The sequence below is a fragment of the Lemur catta genome, chromosome 16, assembly GCF_020740605.2.
Source record: "Lemur catta isolate mLemCat1 chromosome 16, mLemCat1.pri, whole genome shotgun sequence".
NCBI classification, from domain to species: Eukaryota; Metazoa; Chordata; class Mammalia; order Primates; family Lemuridae; genus Lemur; species Lemur catta.
The window spans coordinates 16,640,463-16,659,942 of NC_059143.1; the positions used below are offsets into that span (position 1 = coordinate 16,640,463).

Consider the following 19,480-nt stretch of genomic DNA (forward strand, 5'->3'; position numbering starts at 1 on the left):
TACATATCCATGTCTAGGCATCCCACACTAGTGTCTGCATGACAACTGTGTCATGATGACCACTTTGCAGACATCCACAGTTGGCTCATGGCCAGCAGAGGCTGTGCCCGACAGGCCTGCCAGGACCCACAGCACACCCCGCCCACCAGCCCTTCTGATTGTAGTCTGGGCTGGCCTTGCCTCTTACTCGGTGAGCTGGGCAGCGCTCCGTGTAATAAACACCACTCACAAAAACTTCTCGGTGTGGATGCTCATTAAAGCTTATCTCTGACACCCACGAGGTTCAGTCAGTGAGAGCCATCAATCAGGTATGAAGTGAGAAACAGGCTGTGCTCTTTCAAGAATAACTGTAGAGCAATGATCAAGTATGAAACGCTGCCTGAGAAGTATTGGGACGTATTTGCCGCAATAAGTGCGGTGAAAGACTGACCCTTTGAAACCTGGGATTTCTCTTAGCTTGTAGCTGTGACCCTGAGCACGCAGAGGGCTGTGAGCAGGGCTCGGGCCGCTGTCACTGCAAGCCCAATTTCCACGGAGACAACTGTGAGAAGTGTGCGGTTGGATACTATAATTTCCCATTTTGCTTGAGTAAGTACCCTCTGTGGAACAACAGGCCACTCTGTTTTGGTCCGTAGCTGGCTTTTGTGCATTGACATCTGAGGGTGTGGCAGGCAGGGTTGGGAGGAAGACAGAAATGGGGCCGGGTAGAGTGTATTTACCTGAAAGTGTTTCCCAAAGCTTGGAATATAAATTTTATACACATATATTTTATAGTCTTATTTATCTCTAAAGTGTTACATTATACCATAGATGTCACCATCTCAGTAAGTCAAAAACGTCAAATATTGGCAATTTCAATTTAATAGTAATCCGTATGTGTGATTTTTCATAAACTTAGAAGAAATGTCACTGGCTTCTAGATGTTTGTTTGCATACATTTAGTGTGTGTCATGTTTTGGGGGTGCAGGGCATGTGTTTCCTCTTTCCTGCTGTGTGATAGACCAAGTTATAAGTGCCCCCACCTCTACCCGACTGCCATGATCCAAGTGAAAATCTCGGCATCTCCAAGAAAAAAAATAGGTATCTGTCAGAAACACCATAGAAAATGAAGCAGGAGAATCATGAAACCAGCTATGCAAATTCTGAGAAGAGTATTGATTCCGTTTGTTCTGCAACAGTGTAAAAACTACACTTGTGGGTTGGGACAAAGAAACACCGTCTCAAGAAGACCCCTCCCCCATCCCATTGCTACATTAGTTCTTGCCCATCCCCACCCGCGTTAACTCCTGTAGAACTATCACAGGAAAAGCACGTTCAGTTGGGACACGGCACAGGACTCACCTGAATGGGGTGACTATATGTTTTGGTTTGCACTTGCTGTCCCAGGGTAGTTATTAAAATTGCACCCACTTTCTTGGTGGAGATTGTCCTAGTTTGGAAGATGAGTTATATGATCATTTTATATTTCAAGAAACAAATGCTTTAAGCCCAAATAAAATGACACCACACTGGAATGTAATCAATTTAGAATCTGTGATTATTGGATAGGGGTTGAATAGAAATTGCATTTGCCTTTTTAGTGGAATAAAGAAAGAAGAAGAAACCTGAAACAGTTTTATGGCATAAAATTTTAGGGAAAAAAATGACAGAAAACATTTTTTAAAAGCTAGTCTCAATTTTACATTAAAAAACTCAATAAAGATGCTAAAGAAGCCAAACTTATCCCTGCTTAGGCTGCAACTTAGCTATTATGAGCACAAAACCTCCATTTCATTAATATGCAAATCAGAATGTCTAACCAGCCTAGTTTCAGTTACTAGACACATTTAAAATATGGCAGTATCAACTTTCTTTCAATTTGCTATATGTTACTTTTCACTAAGTGAAAGAGGACTTCCTCCTAGTTAGCGGAATTTAATATTTTACTATCTCCTTAATCATTCTTTGTATTTTTTAATAAACTATTTTTACAGGAATTCCCATTTTTCCTATTTCTACTCCAAATCCAGAAGATCCAGTAGCCGGAGATATGAAAGGCAAGTAATCTCCCTTTTAGTTTAACTTCAATGAAGATGTTATGCTCCGTGTTCTATTCCTACTTCCTGTGCATACTGCCAAGCCCAGGTGCAAGTCTCCCTTTTCCTGGAGCATGGCAGGTGGCTTGCAGGTGTCGCCTGGTGGACCTGCTCAGCACTCAGCATTCTCTATTCCGGTCTGTCCTTTGTGATGGCACTACCTGATTAAAGAAATGCAGGGCTTGGAGTATACATCACTAGCTTGCTCGAAAACCTTCAGTGGCAGCCAATTGTCTGCTGTCTCATTTGAGTTCTTCAAAAACAGACCCTGAGATAGGAATTGAGTGCAAGTAATTTATTTGGGAGGTGATCCCAGGAAACACAGGGAGGGAAATGAGTCAGGGAGTGAAGGAAGCCATTATAAAGGTGCATTAGCCTGCAGGTTCCTAGTGTCACACCTGGAGCTGCATCCCTCTACACAACTCTAGGAGACGGCGTAGAACTTGCGCACAGTTAACCCATCTGAAGGGGTAACGTCAGTTATCTGCGGTTAGTGGAGGCATTAATGCTGCTGGGGCATTAACCCTCTGGCACTTACAGCTTGGCTAGCAGGAAGCCTGAGGGGCTTCTGCAGCTGAAAGACAAGCCCCTGGGCAGCAGGGGTGTTCAGTAGGAAGTCTTTGGGGTGGAGAGGTGAGTACCCAGAGGATGTGGGTGTTACTCCTAGCTGGTCATTTGTTCTATGAGTATTTTAAGATTCCCTGTTACATGCAAAGCACATTCTGGCTGCTGGGGACTTAGCAGTGAATAGAAAAAAAAAAAAATCCCAGCTCTTCCCGGAGCTTATACTCTAGTGGGGGGACTCAGACAATAACATATGTAATATGTAAGCCAGAAAACAAGTAAAATATCTAATATGTCAGACTGTGATATGCAGGGTTGTATCCTGCACACGGGGCCACTTTTAAGGAGGAGCCATTCAGATCATAAGCATAAACTAACGCATATGAGAAGACACCAGACCTCTAGACTCAAGTCTGGAGCTGTGGGCAGTTTCCTACATAAACCTATATTGGCCCACACAGGGACAGACTCGTACTCAGAAGGGCTCACCTGCACCAAGGTAAGGGCAGAGCTCGTGCACACAACCCATGACTGGGCCCCGTCTGGGTCATGCTCGGGGCACCTGGTGAGTTTGCCTCTCCTACCCTGGGGCACCTGTAGAGGCCTGATAGCCACACGCTCATCTCACTGGGGAGGCAGAGCCAGGTGTGTGTGAGCACTGGTCCCCCTCCTGCTGCAGTGTCTCGCATGTGGGCTGGCAGAGGACATGGTCTCTGGAGAGCTCTCTTTGGCAGACACAAAGGTGCCACACGGGCTGCTGGCAGCCTGGAAGATTTTGAAGGATCTGTTCCACCACATGTGAAGGACTTCAGATTGTGTCCTGCAGGCATTGGGTCACATTTGAGGGATTTAAAACTAGGAAGTGATATGAAAAGCTTGATGTTTTTGAAAGATCACTGTTGACACCAGCATGGAGAACGAATTGGAAGGGGTAAGACAGGACACAGATGGCCTCCTTAAGAGGTTCTTGAAATCATCCAGACAGATAAGGATGAGATCTTGAACTCTGGCAGGAGAGGAGGATTTAAGGGACTTTTTTGAGATATAATCACCATGACCTAGTTACAAGATACAGGCTGTTCTTTCTGTTTCTGTTGTAAATCAGGATTCTTTGAACCTCAGTGTCAAGTCCAAGTTCCTCACTGAACCCCAAGGCTTGGTTTAACACCAAGACTGTAATTCACAGTCACACGTTGCCTTGCCCTGTGGTGGTCTCTGGTGATAAGAATGCTCTCCTCCTGGGAATTTTTTTTAAAAAATTATTTTTTTTTGTAGAGACAGGGTCTTGCTATGTTGCCCAGGTTGGTCCCAAACTCCTGGCCTCAATCAATCCTCCTGCGTTGGCCTCCTGAAGTGCTGGGATTATAGGTGTCAGTCACCACAGCTGGCTTCGCCTGGGAAATTTTATGACCTGCTTTTAGGTAGAAAAGGTGAAATCAGAGAGTCCTTCCTTTCTACACCTGCTGTTTCTCAAGTGCCTTCCGTTCAAAATAATTGATATGCCAAAGTGGCATATTTTGGACTCCTTCACTTCCAATGCTTTTTTTTTTTTTTTGTCAAATTAAGTGACTGTTTTATCTAAGCATGAACAAATTAGAGATCATACAAAGACTGTAAAGTTGTTCTGATTTACTTTGATCTTTTTTCTTAATTATTGTATTAGAAAAAATAATTCCACAACCTGTGACTAACTTTTTATTTGAAAAATTAAGAGTTTAGGAAAAAGGGATTTAGCTACTTTTCACATTAACTATTAGCTTAACCCTTGTAGGAAATCTTTCCAAAATGCATGAGACTTACCCTCCTTGATAAGTAGGGTGAACCCAGTTGAATCTTTGAGTCTTTCAGGATCTTTCTCAGGGGACCTGTTGCAAAATTAGATATTAATGTAATGGACAGAAAAGTGGATGTTTTAAATATTAAATCCGTTCGAATATATATACTAATCTAGGACATTCTCTGCAAGTTGCTTTAAAAATCATTATCAGGCCAGGTGTGGTAGTTCATGCCTGTAATCCTAGCACTTTGGGAGGCCAAGGTGGGAGGATCGCTTGAGCCCAGGAGTTTGAGGTTGCAGTGAGCTATGATGATGCTACTGCACTCTAACTGGAGAGACAGAGTGAGACTTTGTTTCAAAAAAAAAAAAAATCATTATCAACTCGTATTCTTAGTATATTAGAAAGAACATATGGACTTTGGAATCAGGTAGACCTGTGCTCAAATTCTGACTCTGCCCTCCTGGCTGTGTGACCTTGGGCAAGTTAATGAACCTTTCTGAGCATCTTTTTCCTCATTTATAAATGTTTACCTGTCTTACAGGACTCTTGCTTGACTTTTTTATTTATCCATTCATAATGAAGGCAATCAAGAGCCCTGTGTGTGTGTGTATATATATAATTTTATTTTTTTGTAGAGATGAGGTCTTGCCATGTTGCTCAGGCTTGTGTCAAACTCCTGGCCTCAAGCGATCCTCTCAAAGTGCTAGGATTACAGGCGTGAGCCACCGCACCTGGGCTAGAGCACTGTATTTTTGAGAAAAATGTGTTTACTGAGAAATACCGTGTGCTGGCCCTGGGGGCCCTGTGCTGAGCTCTCACCAAGCGTCTAGTCTTCTGGGTATTTCACTCATCTATTTCTAAGTCATAAATCACCCCCAAACTTAGCAGCTTAAAACAACAAGGGCTGTTTCTCACAGTTGTGTGGGTTGGCCACGCGGTTCTTCTGTTGGACTTGCTGGAGGGTCTGCTGGGGCCGGGCTCAGCTGGGACAGCTGGGTGTCTCTCCATGTGGTTTTTCGTCCTCCAGGAGGCCAGACTGGGTCCCCCCCTTGGCACTCTCAGGACTCCCAGAGGGGCAAGAGTGGAAACTGCAAGGCCTGTGGGGACCTGTGCTCAGAAGTCATTCCATTGGTTAAAGCAAGTCACAGAACAATAAGTGATTCCAGAAGTTAAAGCACTGTGAAGGACAAACCCAGCTAAGGGGAGAGAATAAGTAGAGAGAAGGCGGGCCCATTTATACAGACTAGTCCGGGAGACCTTTTGAAAAGTTGACTTTTTTTTTTTTTTTTTTTTGAGACAGAGTCTCACTTTGTTGCCCGGGCTAGAGTGCCATGGTGTCAGCCTAGCTCACAGCAACCTCAAACTCCTGGGCTTAAGCGATCCTACTGCCTCAGCCTCCCGAGTAGCTGGGACTACAGGCATGTGCCACCATGCCCGGCTAATTTTTTCTATATATATTTTTAGTTGTCCAGATAATTTTTATTTCTATTTTTAGTAGAGACGGGGTCTCGCTCAGGCTGGTCTTGAACTCCTGACCTCGAGCGATCCACCCGCCTTGGCCTCCCAGAGGGCTAGGATTACAGGCGTGAGCCACCGCGCCCGGCCTGAAAAGTTGGCATTTAAACTGATGCCTGAGGGGTGAGAAAGAGCCAGCTGTGCCAGGAACCAGGGGAGGGTTGTGCTGGGCAGAGGGCACGGCCTGAGCAAAGGTCCTGAGGCGGGAAGACGCTGGACAGAGCCGGTGGCAGCAACCTGGCTGCTGGGAAGGCCACGTGCCTGGAGGTGTGGTGAGACAGCCAGGAGGAAGCCCCCACAGCCACACCTGGCGCGTAGTAGGGCTGGATTTATGTTCTTTTCTTTTAAAAAATGAAAGGTAGAGGCCGGGCGCGGTGGCTCACGCCTGTAATCCTAGCACTCTGGGAGGCCGAGGTGGGTGGATCGCTCGAGGTCAGGAGTTCGAGACCAGCCTGAACGAGACCCCGTCTCTACTAAAAATAGAAAGAAATTAACTGGCCAACTAAAAATATATATAGAAAAAAATTAGCCAGGCATGGTGGCGCATGCCTGTAGTCCCAGCTACTCGGGAGGCTGAGGCAGGAGGATTGCTTGAGCCCAGGAGTTTGAGGTTGCTGTGAGCTAGGCTGACGCCAGGGCACTCACTCTAGCCCGGGCAACAAAGTGAGACTCTGTCTCAAAAAAAAAAAAAAATGAAAGGTAGAAATATGTTTAATTCAAGATTGTCATTAGATGGGAATCTATTAAATTGAAGTTTTACTCTACAGGGTTCAGATTTGAAGGAAAAAAATGTTCCCACCAGGGTAGATGTTAAAAGATTGTAACTGTTTTACAAATGAATGCCCATCCTAGATGTTTTGTAGTGGTATCTCTGACCATTCCTGAATTTAAAAAAAAAAAAATTTCCCTTTTTAAAAAATTTTCCTTTCTTCTGGGCTGGGAATGTTTAAAAGCCTTGGCTAATTCTTGGAGGATGGAGACCCACTCTGAAAGTCCCTTGTCCTCCCCAGGGTGTGACTGTAACCTGGAGGGTGTTCTCCCTGAGATATGTGATGCCCACGGAAGGTGCCGGTGCCGCCCTGGGGTCGAGGGCCCTCGGTGTGATTCCTGCCGCTCGGGTTTCTACTCGTTCCCTATTTGCCAAGGTAAGTGGGCAGAACATGGCATACTGATCATCAGTCCCTCGAGATAGATTTCCTCCTGAAGAAATGCAGAGGATACTTACCTGGCAGGGGAGATACATGATCAAGAAATGCAGAGGATCTTTCTGGTAGAGCTATGTGGCTTGCAGTTTAATAAATTAGCCCCGGCTTATATATGTTAATAGATTAACCCTTGACATATGACTCTCCTACCTGGACTTGTCATCTCCTTTCTTTTGTCTTTCCAAGCCTACCCCGCCTCCTGCCTGGTAGTTAAGTGTATGGGCTATGGAGTCAGCTGCCTGGGTTCAAATCCAGGCTCTGGAGAGGAGTGTCTAGGAACCTGCCAGGTAGCTGAGGGGAGGAGGCAGCGTGTCCTAGGGAGAGGGAGGAAACCACAGACTCCTCCTTCCCCACTTGTTTGTGTCCTGGTGTCCTAGCCTAGTAAGAGTCACTGAGGGGGCAGAGGGTGGGAGGAGGAGGTGTCTGCCCTGTCCCTAGAGCATGACAGGTGTGCAGGAAGTGTTGGGTGAATGAACACCTGAGTGAATGGGTTTGCCCATGTGATTTTTCCCTGTGTCCTCCACACTCTCTGCCATTGTTCTTCCCCTGTGGCCCATGGTGTCCGGGAAGAAGGTATTATAAACAGAAAGAGACTCACCACAGTAACTGGGTGCTAACCTGAGTGGTTAAGAGCTGGTGCAGCAGGCTCTAGGCTGGGCTTCCAAGGAGGCCTCCACTGGAACGGCTGGGTGTCAGCCCAGCCTGCAAGGGTAGGTAGGAGGTCTGCAGTGCTGCTGCCTCCCTGGCCACCACTTGGCACCCAGGGAGCCAGGGACAGGGCACAGCTGCAGAAATGTTCAACTGTGCTACAGGATGAAGCCTCCTCCATCTCCCTAATCTTATTCAAATGCTTCTAATTTGCAAACCCGGTTGGCATCCAGAGCCCAGCTCCAGGAGAATCTGCAAAGCGCTGGTTTTAGCTCTCCAGCCTCTGGACACACGAGGCAGTTAGAATACGCATGGAGCAGTCTCATCTATGAGATCAGCCACACTGATCTGTGAGTGGGGCACAGGAGAGGGAAAACTGTCCCCTAAGCTGGAGGGCAAAGCAGTGAGGAGCAAGGGTGGCCAGCTATTGGCTTGGGCAAGTTACTTAATCCTTCTGTTCCTGGGGTTCCTAATAAAAGTGCATGTCTCACAACCCTGTTGTGAGGGTCACTGTGCACTGACAGATAAAGCTCCTGGAACCTCGGAAGCCCTGGCTTGTAAGTTAGCTATTATTCTTTTATCCTTCTTGTTCGGCCCCATACTTTCCTCTGCATCAGTTTAAGAGCCTCTTGCCCTGGTCCCAGTCATCTGCCTGTCCGCTTAAATGTCTGAATGCCATACCCCAAACCCTCCTTTTTGTTCCTGCCCCTCGGCAGTCCCTGTTCATGGGCCCCTCTCCCTTTCCCTCATTTCTCAGCCTTTGCCTCTCTGTAACCCCCAGAGGCTCTCAGCAGTCCCTGCCCAGAGATTTGTCACCTGGCAAGTGGGAGGAGAAGGGAAGAAAAGGAGTGTCTTTTTTTTCTCTGCCTTAACTGCAACTGCAGAAATGCAGTGTGAGAAGTTGGAATTTCTGATGCATTTCCTGTGAAAACATTAGTACGGGGCATGCTTTGGTTAGAATCGTGTGAATCATAGTAATGATAGCTTCTATACCAAACTGGCTCTGTGGTCTGGCTTGCTAACTTTGCCCGTGTACATAATACCATTTCTGTGGAAAGATACCCCAAGTAGTATGTTTTGGAGCACAAGGTGGGGACTGCTTAGATTTTTATTTTAGGCTTGGAGACACGGAGTCTCCCACTGACAAGATGAAGAACACGAGCAGGAAGGCAGTTGGAGGGGAAGCCTTCCGATCAGATGTCCGCTAGAGTCCAAATCTAGAGAGGCTTATGTCCGGAGCAGGCAAGATTATGAGTAGTGGAGACAGCTCTGTTCCATCAAAGCAGGGGAAAGCGTTTGGGGCAGCCAAGTAATTTATCTCACTCTCTTCCACCAAATACTTAGCATGGGTCTGTAGCAGGCAAACAGTTTATAGCAACCCTTTGTTTTTTTGACACTTCTCCAGTTATGGCTTAAATGTGACCTCTTTGGGGCAAGGAGTGGACGTGGGTACCTCATGTTAATTTTCTGTGTGACCTACTGACATTCATGGTGTTCTGCTTTAGCTGCTACCATTTTAGCAAAAGCAAAATATTCTTGTGGCTGAAAATAATCTCAAAGGTTTTCTTTCTTCCTCCTCTGTACCAGCCACAACCCCAGAACTCACTCTGGTAGAATGAATTACAAATATTCCAACTTAGTCATTCATATGGGTAAGGCTGTCAGACTGTGTCCTTGTGTTTATGGATACAAAGACAAAGCTAAAGCATAATAAAACATTTAAAGAATGTGCTTTTCTACATGTCTTCACAACTAGAAGTAATTCATGTGAAGGCAGGTGGGAAATGCACAGATGTAGTCAAGGTAAAGCAGGAGGGAGGTAGGACTTCCAGAACAGCAGAGTGAGGGGCTCAGCAGACACTCTCTCCAGTAAAACAAAAATTTAATTGGTGAAAATTTTTTTTAATTATTTAAAGGTTCTGGAAGTGGTCATAAGAGCATACAACAAATGAAGCAACATTTATGCTAGAAAATCTGAATCTAGGTAAGAACAGCAAGAGTCTGTGACATTTAAGCCATGACCACCTCTGTTCCCCACCCTCCAACTCCGTTTTATGGGAGCTCTACCTGCACGTGTGGCCAAGAAGATGGGAGCTCTCTTTCCCCCATTGCCCAGTCTGTGGCTATGGCTTCATCCTACGAGGGGTGGGCTGCTGGTGTGTCTCATTCTTCTGCAGCCCTGTATTGAAGAAGCTGGACCAGGTCTCGCTTTCACCACCAAGCCCCCACTTGTAGACTGGAAGCTCTAACCCAGGAACTTAGGCTGAGAATACTGGGAGCCCAATCTCTCCTACCCCAGCTGGCTCATAGAGTGGAGCTTCCATGCCAGGAGGGGCAAGCTAACAAGACCAGGTGCTGCCACCCCCTACCCCAGTGCCTAGTAGTAGAGCAGGGATATTACTCCAGAACAAGTGGGCCCCCATCTCCAGCTCTTGTGGTACAGTGGTTCCATGCAGGAGGAAAAGTAGTAGGTCGTAAGGACAAAGAGCTACAGCTCTGCTTGAGGGAACTGACTATTTTGAACAAAGTAGAGAACTCTGTGCCCAAGGGTGTTACAGAAAGCAATGAAGATCTTCGTTTATAGCAATTAAGAGGCTGGTAGCTATGATACAAGCAAAACAGCAGAGCATCCAGAAATTTAATAAAGCAAATCAGAGAAAGCAACAGCCAAGAAGAGCCTTGCTGATGTTACAGATAATTCTGGAGATTGGCAAGGCTGTGTGCATGCACTAGGCTGCACTCATTCAGGGGCAATCAGAGCAAGACATGGGGCAGACTCAAAAACATCCCCCAAGGTGCACACAAACCTATCAATACAGGGCGGAACCTCACTGGCACAGGGGCGTAAGCACAACCTCTGACCAAACACTGAGTAAACAAGATACTCTGACACAGTGGCGACTCCTAGGAGTCAGGCTTTACTAGAAATAGTAAAGTCATTTCTAGCCATCTAGAAGACTATATGCATGCCCAAGGCTGTGCCCTCTCAGCAGTGATCAGAGCAAGAAATCCAAACTGGTAATCCCTGGCTGAATGTGAGCACCCTGAACTGTGATCTCAACCTCCAAGTCACACACACATCCAATGGTAAAGAGTAAAAATCTAACTGACCAAGGTGGTTTAAGCATTACCTTCAATCAATAAATGACTCCTACTAACCCAGGAGTGACTCTGTCATAGCCGGGCTGGAAGATAAAAAACAAGGGTAAAAATCTGAGCAAGAACATCAGAGGCTGAACATTGCATGGGAAGTGACTTTGCAGAATTAGTTCAGCCAGTCACTAAGCAAACAAACAAACAAACAACTAATCAGGCAAATAATAACAATAATCCTGGTAGTGATGGTGGGTCAGTAGCTAGAGTTGCTTCAATATATTACCTAAAAAATCCAGTTTTCAAAAAAAAAATTATGAGATGTTAAAAGAAACAGGAAAATGTGAACCATACATAGGGGAAAAAGCAGGCAATAGAAACTGCTTTTTTTCTTTTTTTAATAAAACACATCAGAATTTTATTGCTTGAATAATATAGCATATGAAATCACAAGAATGTCAAAATAAAAAGTCACTAGGCTTCAAACGTATAATACATTGTCAGATACAGTAAAATATTAATTAACCTGAACTCTGCATCAGAAAAAAAAGGTGTGAGAAGATATCTAAGTTGTTTACTTAAGAAACAGATATACTTAAAATAGAAAGTATAAGGATGTGACAGTACAAATTAGAAAAGCCAACACTTATTAACTTATTATTTTTCTAGACTAGACTACGTTTGGTACTTAAACTTCTTAAAAAACAATTCCTTCTATCTCGTCTAAATGCACGTCAGGGATATGACATCCATGAAGTAACTTCAACTTAAAACATTCAGCAAAATTAATCTTTTTGTTACATGGGTAGAAGTATATTTAATAAACATATAGTATATTAGATGCTTTTGAATGAGCCCATATGGTGGACTTAGTAAAAACTTCAAAGCATATCTTATAAATCAGTGTAAAGAACTAAAGGAAATAATTCTTAATGAATTAAAGGAAGGTATGATGACAATGTCCCATCAAATAAAGAATATCAATAAAGAGGCCGGGCGCGGTGGCTCATGCCTGTAATCCTAGCTCTGGGAGGCCGAGGCGGGTGGATTGCTCAAGGTCAGGAGTTCGAGACCAGCCTGAGCAAGAGTGAGACCCTGTCTCTACTAAAGATAGAAAGAAATTATCTGGCCAACTAAAAATATATATACAAAAAATTAGCCGGGCATGGTGGCTCATGCCTGTAGTCCCAGCTACTCGGGAGGCTGAGGCAGTAGGATCGCTTAAGCCCAGGAGTCTGAGGTTGCTGTGAGCTAGGCTGATGCCACGGCACTCACTCTAGCCCGGGCAACAGAGCGAGACTCTGTCTCAAAAAAAAAAAAAAAAAAAAAAAAAGAATATCAATAAAGAGAAATTACTAAAAAAGCCAAATGGAAATTCTGGAGTTGAAAAGTATAACTAAAATGAAAAATTCACTAACATGGCTCAACAGTAGACTTGAGCTGGCAAAGAAGAATCAGTTAACACAATGACAGATTGATAGAGATAATACAGTCTCTAGAACAAAGAGAAAAAAGAATGAAAATAAATGAACAGACCCTCAGAGAAATATGGGACACCATTAAGCATGTCTCATATGTGTAATGGGAGCTTCAGAAAGAGAAAAGAAAGAGAAAGGGATAGAAAAAATGGTCAAAGAAATAATGGCTGAAAACTTTCCAAATTTGAGGAAAAACCATCTATATACCTATGTACTTTAATGAGCTCCAAACAGCATAAATACACAGGGATCCATTGCCAGAAACATCATAGTTAAAATCATAGTCAAAATGTTGAAAAACAAGGACAAAACCTTGAAAGCTGCAAAAGAAAAATGACTTATTACGTTCAAGGGAACCCCAGTTAGAATAACGACTGACTTCTGGTCAGTAACAACGAGGCTAGAAGATAGTGGGACCACATATTCTAAGTGCCGAAAGTAAAAAGCTGTCAATCAGGAATCTTCTATCCATCAAAATTATTGTTCAAAATCAAGGCTAAATAAAGACATTGCCAGATGAACAAAAACTGAGAGTATTCACTGCTAGCTGACCTGCCTTACAAGAAATAGTAAAGGAAGTTCTTTGAGCTAAAAGCAAGTAAAACACAAGACAATAATTTGATCCACATGCAAAAACAAAGAATGTTGGTAAAAGTAATGATGTGGGTAATTACAAAATGCTGTATGACTGAATATTTTTATACTTTCTTCTCTTGGCTGATTTTAAAACAAAATGCACATTATCCAAAAGAAATGAAAACACAGCTACACAATAACTTGTATCCAAATATTCATAGCAGCATTATTCAAAATAGCCAAAATGGGGAAACAGTCCAAATGTTTATCAACTGATGAATGGATAAGTAAAATTTGGATATCCATATAATGGGATATTATTTAGCAATAAAAAGGAATGAGGTACTTATACTTGTTACCACATGGATAAACCTTGAAAACATTATGCTAAGTGAGAGAAGCTAGTCACAAAAAGTCACACATTGTATGATTCATTTATATGAAATGTCCAGAATAGGCAAATTTGTAGAGATGGATAGAGTAGTGATTTTCTTAGGGCTGGGGATGAAGGTTGGGGACAGACAAGGGACAATGGGGATTGACGGCTAATAAGTATGGGATTTCTTTTAGGGGAGACAAAAAATATTCTAAAATTAGATTGTGCTGATGGTTTCACAACCCTGAAAATATTTTAAGCAACATTAAATTGTACACTTTAAGTGGGTGAATTGTATGGTATATGAATTATATCTCAATAAACCTGTTTAAAAAACAAATAAATAATCCTAGCACTCTGGGAGGCCAAGGTGGGCGGATCGCTTGAAGTCAGGAGTTCTAGACCAGCCTGAGCAAGAATAAGACCCCATCTCTACTAAAAAATAGGAAAAAAATAGCTGGGTAACTAAAAATAGAAAAAGTTAGCTGGGCATAATGGCCTGTGCCTATAGTCCCAGCTGCTCGGGAGGCTGAGGCAGAAGGATCGCTTGAGCCAGGAGGTTTGAGGTTGTTGTGAGCTAGGCTGATGCCACGGCACCCTAGCACAGGCAACAGAGTGAGTCTCTGTCTCTAAAATAAAATAAAATAAAATAAAGTAAAAAACAGATAAAGCAGAAGGTGGGGAGTGGAACCCCAACACACTAAAGTGGAGTTTTTCCTCCCCAGACACATATCAACCTCATCTCTTCACAAATTTAACCCCCATCTCTCCTGTGTATTTTATAGCAGTGATCAAAGAATGTGCACTAGAATTTTAGAGTTAAAAGGAATTAAAATCACAGGTATTTATTTTACAGCAACCATTCTGAGACCCGGGAGAATAAGTAGGGAATAGATGGTGCAGGGTGGTGAGTAGTACCCACACTTCTGGACCCCTGGCCTGCTGTGCTGCAGGAATTGTATTCTATTCCTTAAACACCTTTAGCACCTGGGGGTCCCAGGACATCAGGAAGCATGAAGACTGTGCTTCCACGGCTGAGTTTTTCAGACTGTAGGTCACTGTCTGTTAGTGGATGGAGAAATCAATTTAGTGGGTATGGACCAGCATTCAAGTGAAATATAATACACAAGAACTTGTAAGAATGCATCATAAAAGTAAGAAATGCCTTGTGAAGTTCTTGTTAATAGTTATTTATATTTTAATAGATATCTCTCTCTGTCTCTCTCTTTATATGGTTACAATGTAAAATGTATTTCTCACTGTGGATGTGCCTACAACCATTTGGAAGCTGCTATGCTAAAGTCTCCTAGAGGTAGAGGATTTTATCTGTGCTTTAGAGTAGTTTGCCACTTTTTTTTTGGTTACTTTTTAAAATTCTGTTTTTGGTCTTGCGGCTTCAGACTCTCAAATAGCTATAGCCTGAAGTCATAGAGCATTTGGGTGAAGTTATTGTCTCTCATTCAACTGGAAACTGTTGCTCAGTAAATTACAGCAAAGTCTGATGAATCCATTTTCACCATTAAGATATTCCTGTGCCAATATGCACTGCATATTTCCTTCCCAAACCTGTTTGAGGGGCAGGAAAGCACACTGTCTTATTTTTACTATTATCTAAGAGGGGCAAGGACCAAAGAGAAAAGTGTAAGGAATGAGTTCGAGATGTGTACTCTGTTTTATCTTTAACCCATAATCTCATCTTTACTCTTTTGCCTTAAACTGTACAAGGAGGAAGGAAGGTATAAATGTCAATGTCCTGTCATTTATGCCCCACTGACTCAAGAGTGTGGAAACTCCAGTCTGACATTTCCAGCAAGCTACATAGAAATGTAAGCAGCAGACACAGCTACATTTTAAAAATGTTTGGAGTTGATAAATAGGTTGAGCTTGGAGTCCTTTGTGAGGGGAAAAAACAAGATAATTGGGATTTTACAAATGTCTGTGAAAATCTGCCTTTCCTTAGAGTTGCTCTTTCAAATGAGAATCATCTTGGATTATTCATATGAATAAAAAAGAAACATTTTCTTGAATTTAAAAGCAAATACAAGGAAAATATTTTAATACCCACCCATATCACTCTTTTTGAAAATGTTAACATTATAATACTGGCCCTAACCTATAATACATAGAAAATTCTAGCTGAGTGTAGTGGCTCATGCCTATAATCCCAGCACTTTGGGAGACTGTGGCAGGATCCTGAGGAGGATTGCCTGAGACCAGGAGCTTGAGACCAGCCTGGGCAACACGGTGAGACTCCATCTTAGAAAAAATAAAAAACAAATTAGCCAGACATGGTAATATGTGCCTATAGTCCTAGCTACTCAGAAGACTGAGGTAGGAGGATTGCTTAAGCCCAGGAGTTGGAGTTTACAGTGAGCTATGATGATGACACCACACTTCAGCATGGGTAAAAGAGCAATACCCTGTCTCTAAAAAAAAAAAAAAAAAAAAAAAACCAAAGCCAAGTCACCACAGGCAGATTTTCAAAGGAAATATCCACAGACCTGTTTTACAACACTCTCTCACACTCAAAGGAATGTGAAAAGGATAGGAGAGTGGAGGAGAGAGAATCTGGGCATGTGGATATCTGTGTATAAAATTGTGCTGTGAACCCCTTTCTTTCCCAAAGAGGGAGGGTGGGAGCTTACCCCCTCACCTCAAATCTAACGAAGGGCTTTCATGGTGTCTTAGTGTGTTTTGTGGTGCTATAATGGAATACCTGAGACTAGGTAGTTCATAAAGAAAAGACATTTATTTAGCCAATGATTCTTCAGGCTGGGAAGTTCAAGAGCATAGCACTGCGTCTGGCCAGCTTTTGGTGAGGCCCATGTGTTGGGTCAAAACATGGCAGAGAAGTGGCAAAGCAAGTGGAGTGTGCAAAGAGATCACATGGTGAAGGAGGAAGCATGAGAGAGAGTGTACGCAGGAGAACTCACTTTATAACAACCCACTGTCATGGCAACTAATCCAGTTCTGTGACAGCAAGAAGTCACTTCCTCCCTTGGGAGGGTGTTAATCTATTCATGAGGAATCCATCCTCATGATGCAAATACCTCCCACTAGGCCCAACCTCCCAACACTGCTGCACTGGCAATTAAACTTTAACATGAGTTTTGACAGGACAAGTCACATCCAAACCACAGCACATGGGATGCCTCAGGAGGGGCAGAGGTGCCCAGGGCGAGACTTTGGCTTGGAAAACCCAGAGGCTAAGAGCTGGGTGTCTCTTGCTTGGAGGAAAAATGGGGAGAGAACTGCTGTGCTGGGAATGGCCTGTACTTAGTGTTCTGGGGCAAGGGCTGCGTGGGTGTTTTCCACCACCAGATGGGGGGGCATCTGGGTGGCTGTCTTGTTTCCTGCCCAATAGGTCTGTGCAAAGGCACCAGGAGACCTCACCCAAAGCAGCTGGCGTTTCTGTCCAGGTGCCTGTCCTAAAATACAGTGTGGTAGTAGCAAATTTGAGGTTCAGTAAGGCCAGCAGACCAGGAGATGACTGCCATTGAAAAGACAGTTATAGTGCCCAAGAGGAGGGGGCGTGGCACACTGTGGGGACACCACATGGAGAAGCACCAGGGTTGGTTGAGAGGCAGAGGGAAAGGCGGGAACTGCGGCCAAGATCCTTATTGTGGTTTTTGCAGGAAGGGATGGGTGAGGCAGGGTAAGCAGGTTCAAGATTGTCCAGTTTGAATAATTTCAGTGGAGTCAGGAGCACTGGGACTATCCCTAGTGGTCTGGTACTTGGCTCTGGAGTGATTCAGGCAGGCAGAATGTGGTCCAGAGTGTGAGAGTTCATAGAGAAGGTGTTGGGGCTGTGGGCTCTTTATTGGTTGGGTTGCATTTGAAAAGCAGGAGAGATGTTCACTATCTCTAGGATTCGCCTCACCCTGGGAGTGCAGTCCCTCCGGGGGCAGCAAGGCCCCAGGATGTCAAAGCATCAGAATACAGAAAATGAAAGACATGGTCAATACAATACCCAGGGGCTGAGGCAGTTGTGGGCTGAGGAAAGAGTCCAAAGCAACAGGAACAGAGAAGCATCCACCACCCAGGGGCAAGGGAATGGCAGGAGGGGAGTGGCCAGCAGGGAACCACTAAGGGGCCTAGACAGCATCCTTGGAGGAAGAGTCAGCTTCAGGTTAGTATAGGGCTGGTCCAAGAAGAGCAATCCTTTCCACTTCCCTCTTTTTCCTCCCCCATCCAGGCTCAGGGACAAATGTGAAGTTAAAGCCAGCGATGGAGAAAGAATGTGCACTCCACCCCCTGCTCACCCCTCCCACCCACCACCTCCACCTCCCTTTCCCACCATGGGCTTTAGGCCTGAATCAGGTCTGAGAAGGAGGAGGGGAGAATTGACCTTAAACTGGGTTTCAACTCAAAGTTTGTTCTTTTACCTAAGAGTGTGCTGAAAAGCCCTAAAACTACTAGAGTTTTCATCTAGGTCCAAGGAGACAGTCACCCAACTAAAAACTGAGAAGGGCCATGGGATATAGTTGACAGGAGGAGTTGTGCTTGTATAACACAGTGGTTGTATAACACTCAGTGGTCGTATAATACTCAGTTGCATCTCTGTGTGGCTTAATGCACCATGACTTCCTTAAAGGAACTCCGTGATTCTGATTTGTTTCTAGGAACTGCTATCCTTTTTAATAGTCTGCCTGTTTAAATATAGACTTCTATTAAAAGCCCCAAATTCTCAACATTTTTCCTCTAAGAAAAATCACTGTTTTAAAATTTATGCTATAATTTTATTTTTGACCTTCAGCAGAGTATTATTCCAGCTAGCTGGAATTTGGTTACATGGCCACGTATCTGGAGCAAAAGTAAAAACTCTGCTGTAAGCTCCCAACCCCCACTGCCTCTGTGAAGTCAAGCACTCCTCCAGAGATGTGCACTCAAGGAATTCCAGCCTCGTCCCCCCTCCCCCATTTTGTTAAAAATAATTTTTCTAAATTTGGTTATTTGTTTTCCAAGCCAAGCCCATGGTGAATTAGAAATATAAAATTAGAAGAGGGGGGGAAGATTGCTAAGGCAACACACTCAGCAAGGGAGGAAATAGACAAGCGGACATGAAACTTAAGAGGTATAGCTCCTGTGGCTAAATTTACTCAAATGGGGGAAAAAAAAAAGAGGTATAGCAGCCTGGAGCCATTTAATGAAGGGCAAATAATCCTACCCAACTCTGAAGGTGCTGAAGGTATCACTATTATCAATAGATTAAGTAAATGAGCATTATAATGATGGCTCTAGGTCCTAAAGAAATGGTTAAATTATGTCTAATTTTCCTGCTTCATAAGGAAGGGAAGTATATCATACATTTTAGTAAGAGTACTATTTTATGGTTAAAATGATAACATTTTGGTGATTGAAGAGTCAGTTATGATTCTTTGCAGTTTCATGTGACAGAACACTTGACCTAAACTGGTTTAAAGCAAAAATAATCCATTGGCTTTAATTGAAAAGTTGGGGCATATTTGGTTTCAGGAACAGCTTGATCCAGGGGCTCAAAAGATGTTGGCAGGGTCTATTTTTCTGCATCTTTGAGCTCTGCTATTTTACATATTGGCTTCATTCTTAGCCTCAGGTGGTGGTAAGATGGCAGCCAACAGCTCTTAGACATACATTGCTATGGACTGAATTGTGTCCCCCAAATTCACATATTGAAGCCCTAACCTTCAGTGTAATAGTATTTGGAGTAAGGAAGTTATTAAGGTTAAATGAAGTCATAAGGGTGGAGCCCTGATCCTACAGGATTAGTGTCTTTATAAGAAGAGACAGAGAGCTTGCTCATTCTTTTTGCCTCTACCCTGTGAGAACATAGTGGGAAGGTGGCCCTCTGCAAGCCAGGAAGCAGACCCTCAGCAGAAACTGAATCAGCTAGCACCTTGATTTTGGGCTTCCCAGCCTCCAGGACTGCAAGAAAATAAATTTCCATTGTTTAAGCCACCCAGTCTATGGTATTTTGTTACAGCGTCTCAAGCTGACTGATACATACATATCTTTCCGGGTTCAAGACTGGAGAAACAGTATGCGTTCCACCAGGGCAGGTCTGGCTCTGATTGGATCACGTGCCCATGCCCCAACCAATCGTATGGCCGTGCAATGCAGTGCTCTGATTGGCCGAGCCTGAGTCTCCTCACATCCATGGAACTAAAAATGGAGTCAGCGCCGTGGGAACGAC

At 43.8% G+C, this 19,480-nt stretch overlaps 2 protein-coding genes across 2 annotated transcripts in view; both read left to right on the forward strand.

Annotated features, from left to right (window-relative positions):
* The window catches only part of LOC123621709 (laminin subunit alpha-3-like), a 75,052-nt gene extending 73,008 nt beyond the window's left edge, over positions 1-2,044 (forward strand). The window contains exons 10-11 of the mRNA XM_045527618.1: positions 457-588; positions 1,974-2,044. Of these exons, the coding sequence (XP_045383574.1) occupies positions 457-588; positions 1,974-2,044 (203 nt within the window). The remainder of the gene's footprint in view (positions 1-456; positions 589-1,973) is intronic.
* A 4,861-nt stretch (positions 2,045-6,905) lies between these two features.
* The window catches only part of LOC123621710 (laminin subunit alpha-3-like), a 37,706-nt gene continuing 25,131 nt past the window's right edge, over positions 6,906-19,480 (forward strand). The window contains exon 1 of the mRNA XM_045527619.1: positions 6,906-7,077. Within this exon, the coding sequence (XP_045383575.1) occupies positions 6,906-7,077 (172 nt within the window). The remainder of the gene's footprint in view (positions 7,078-19,480) is intronic.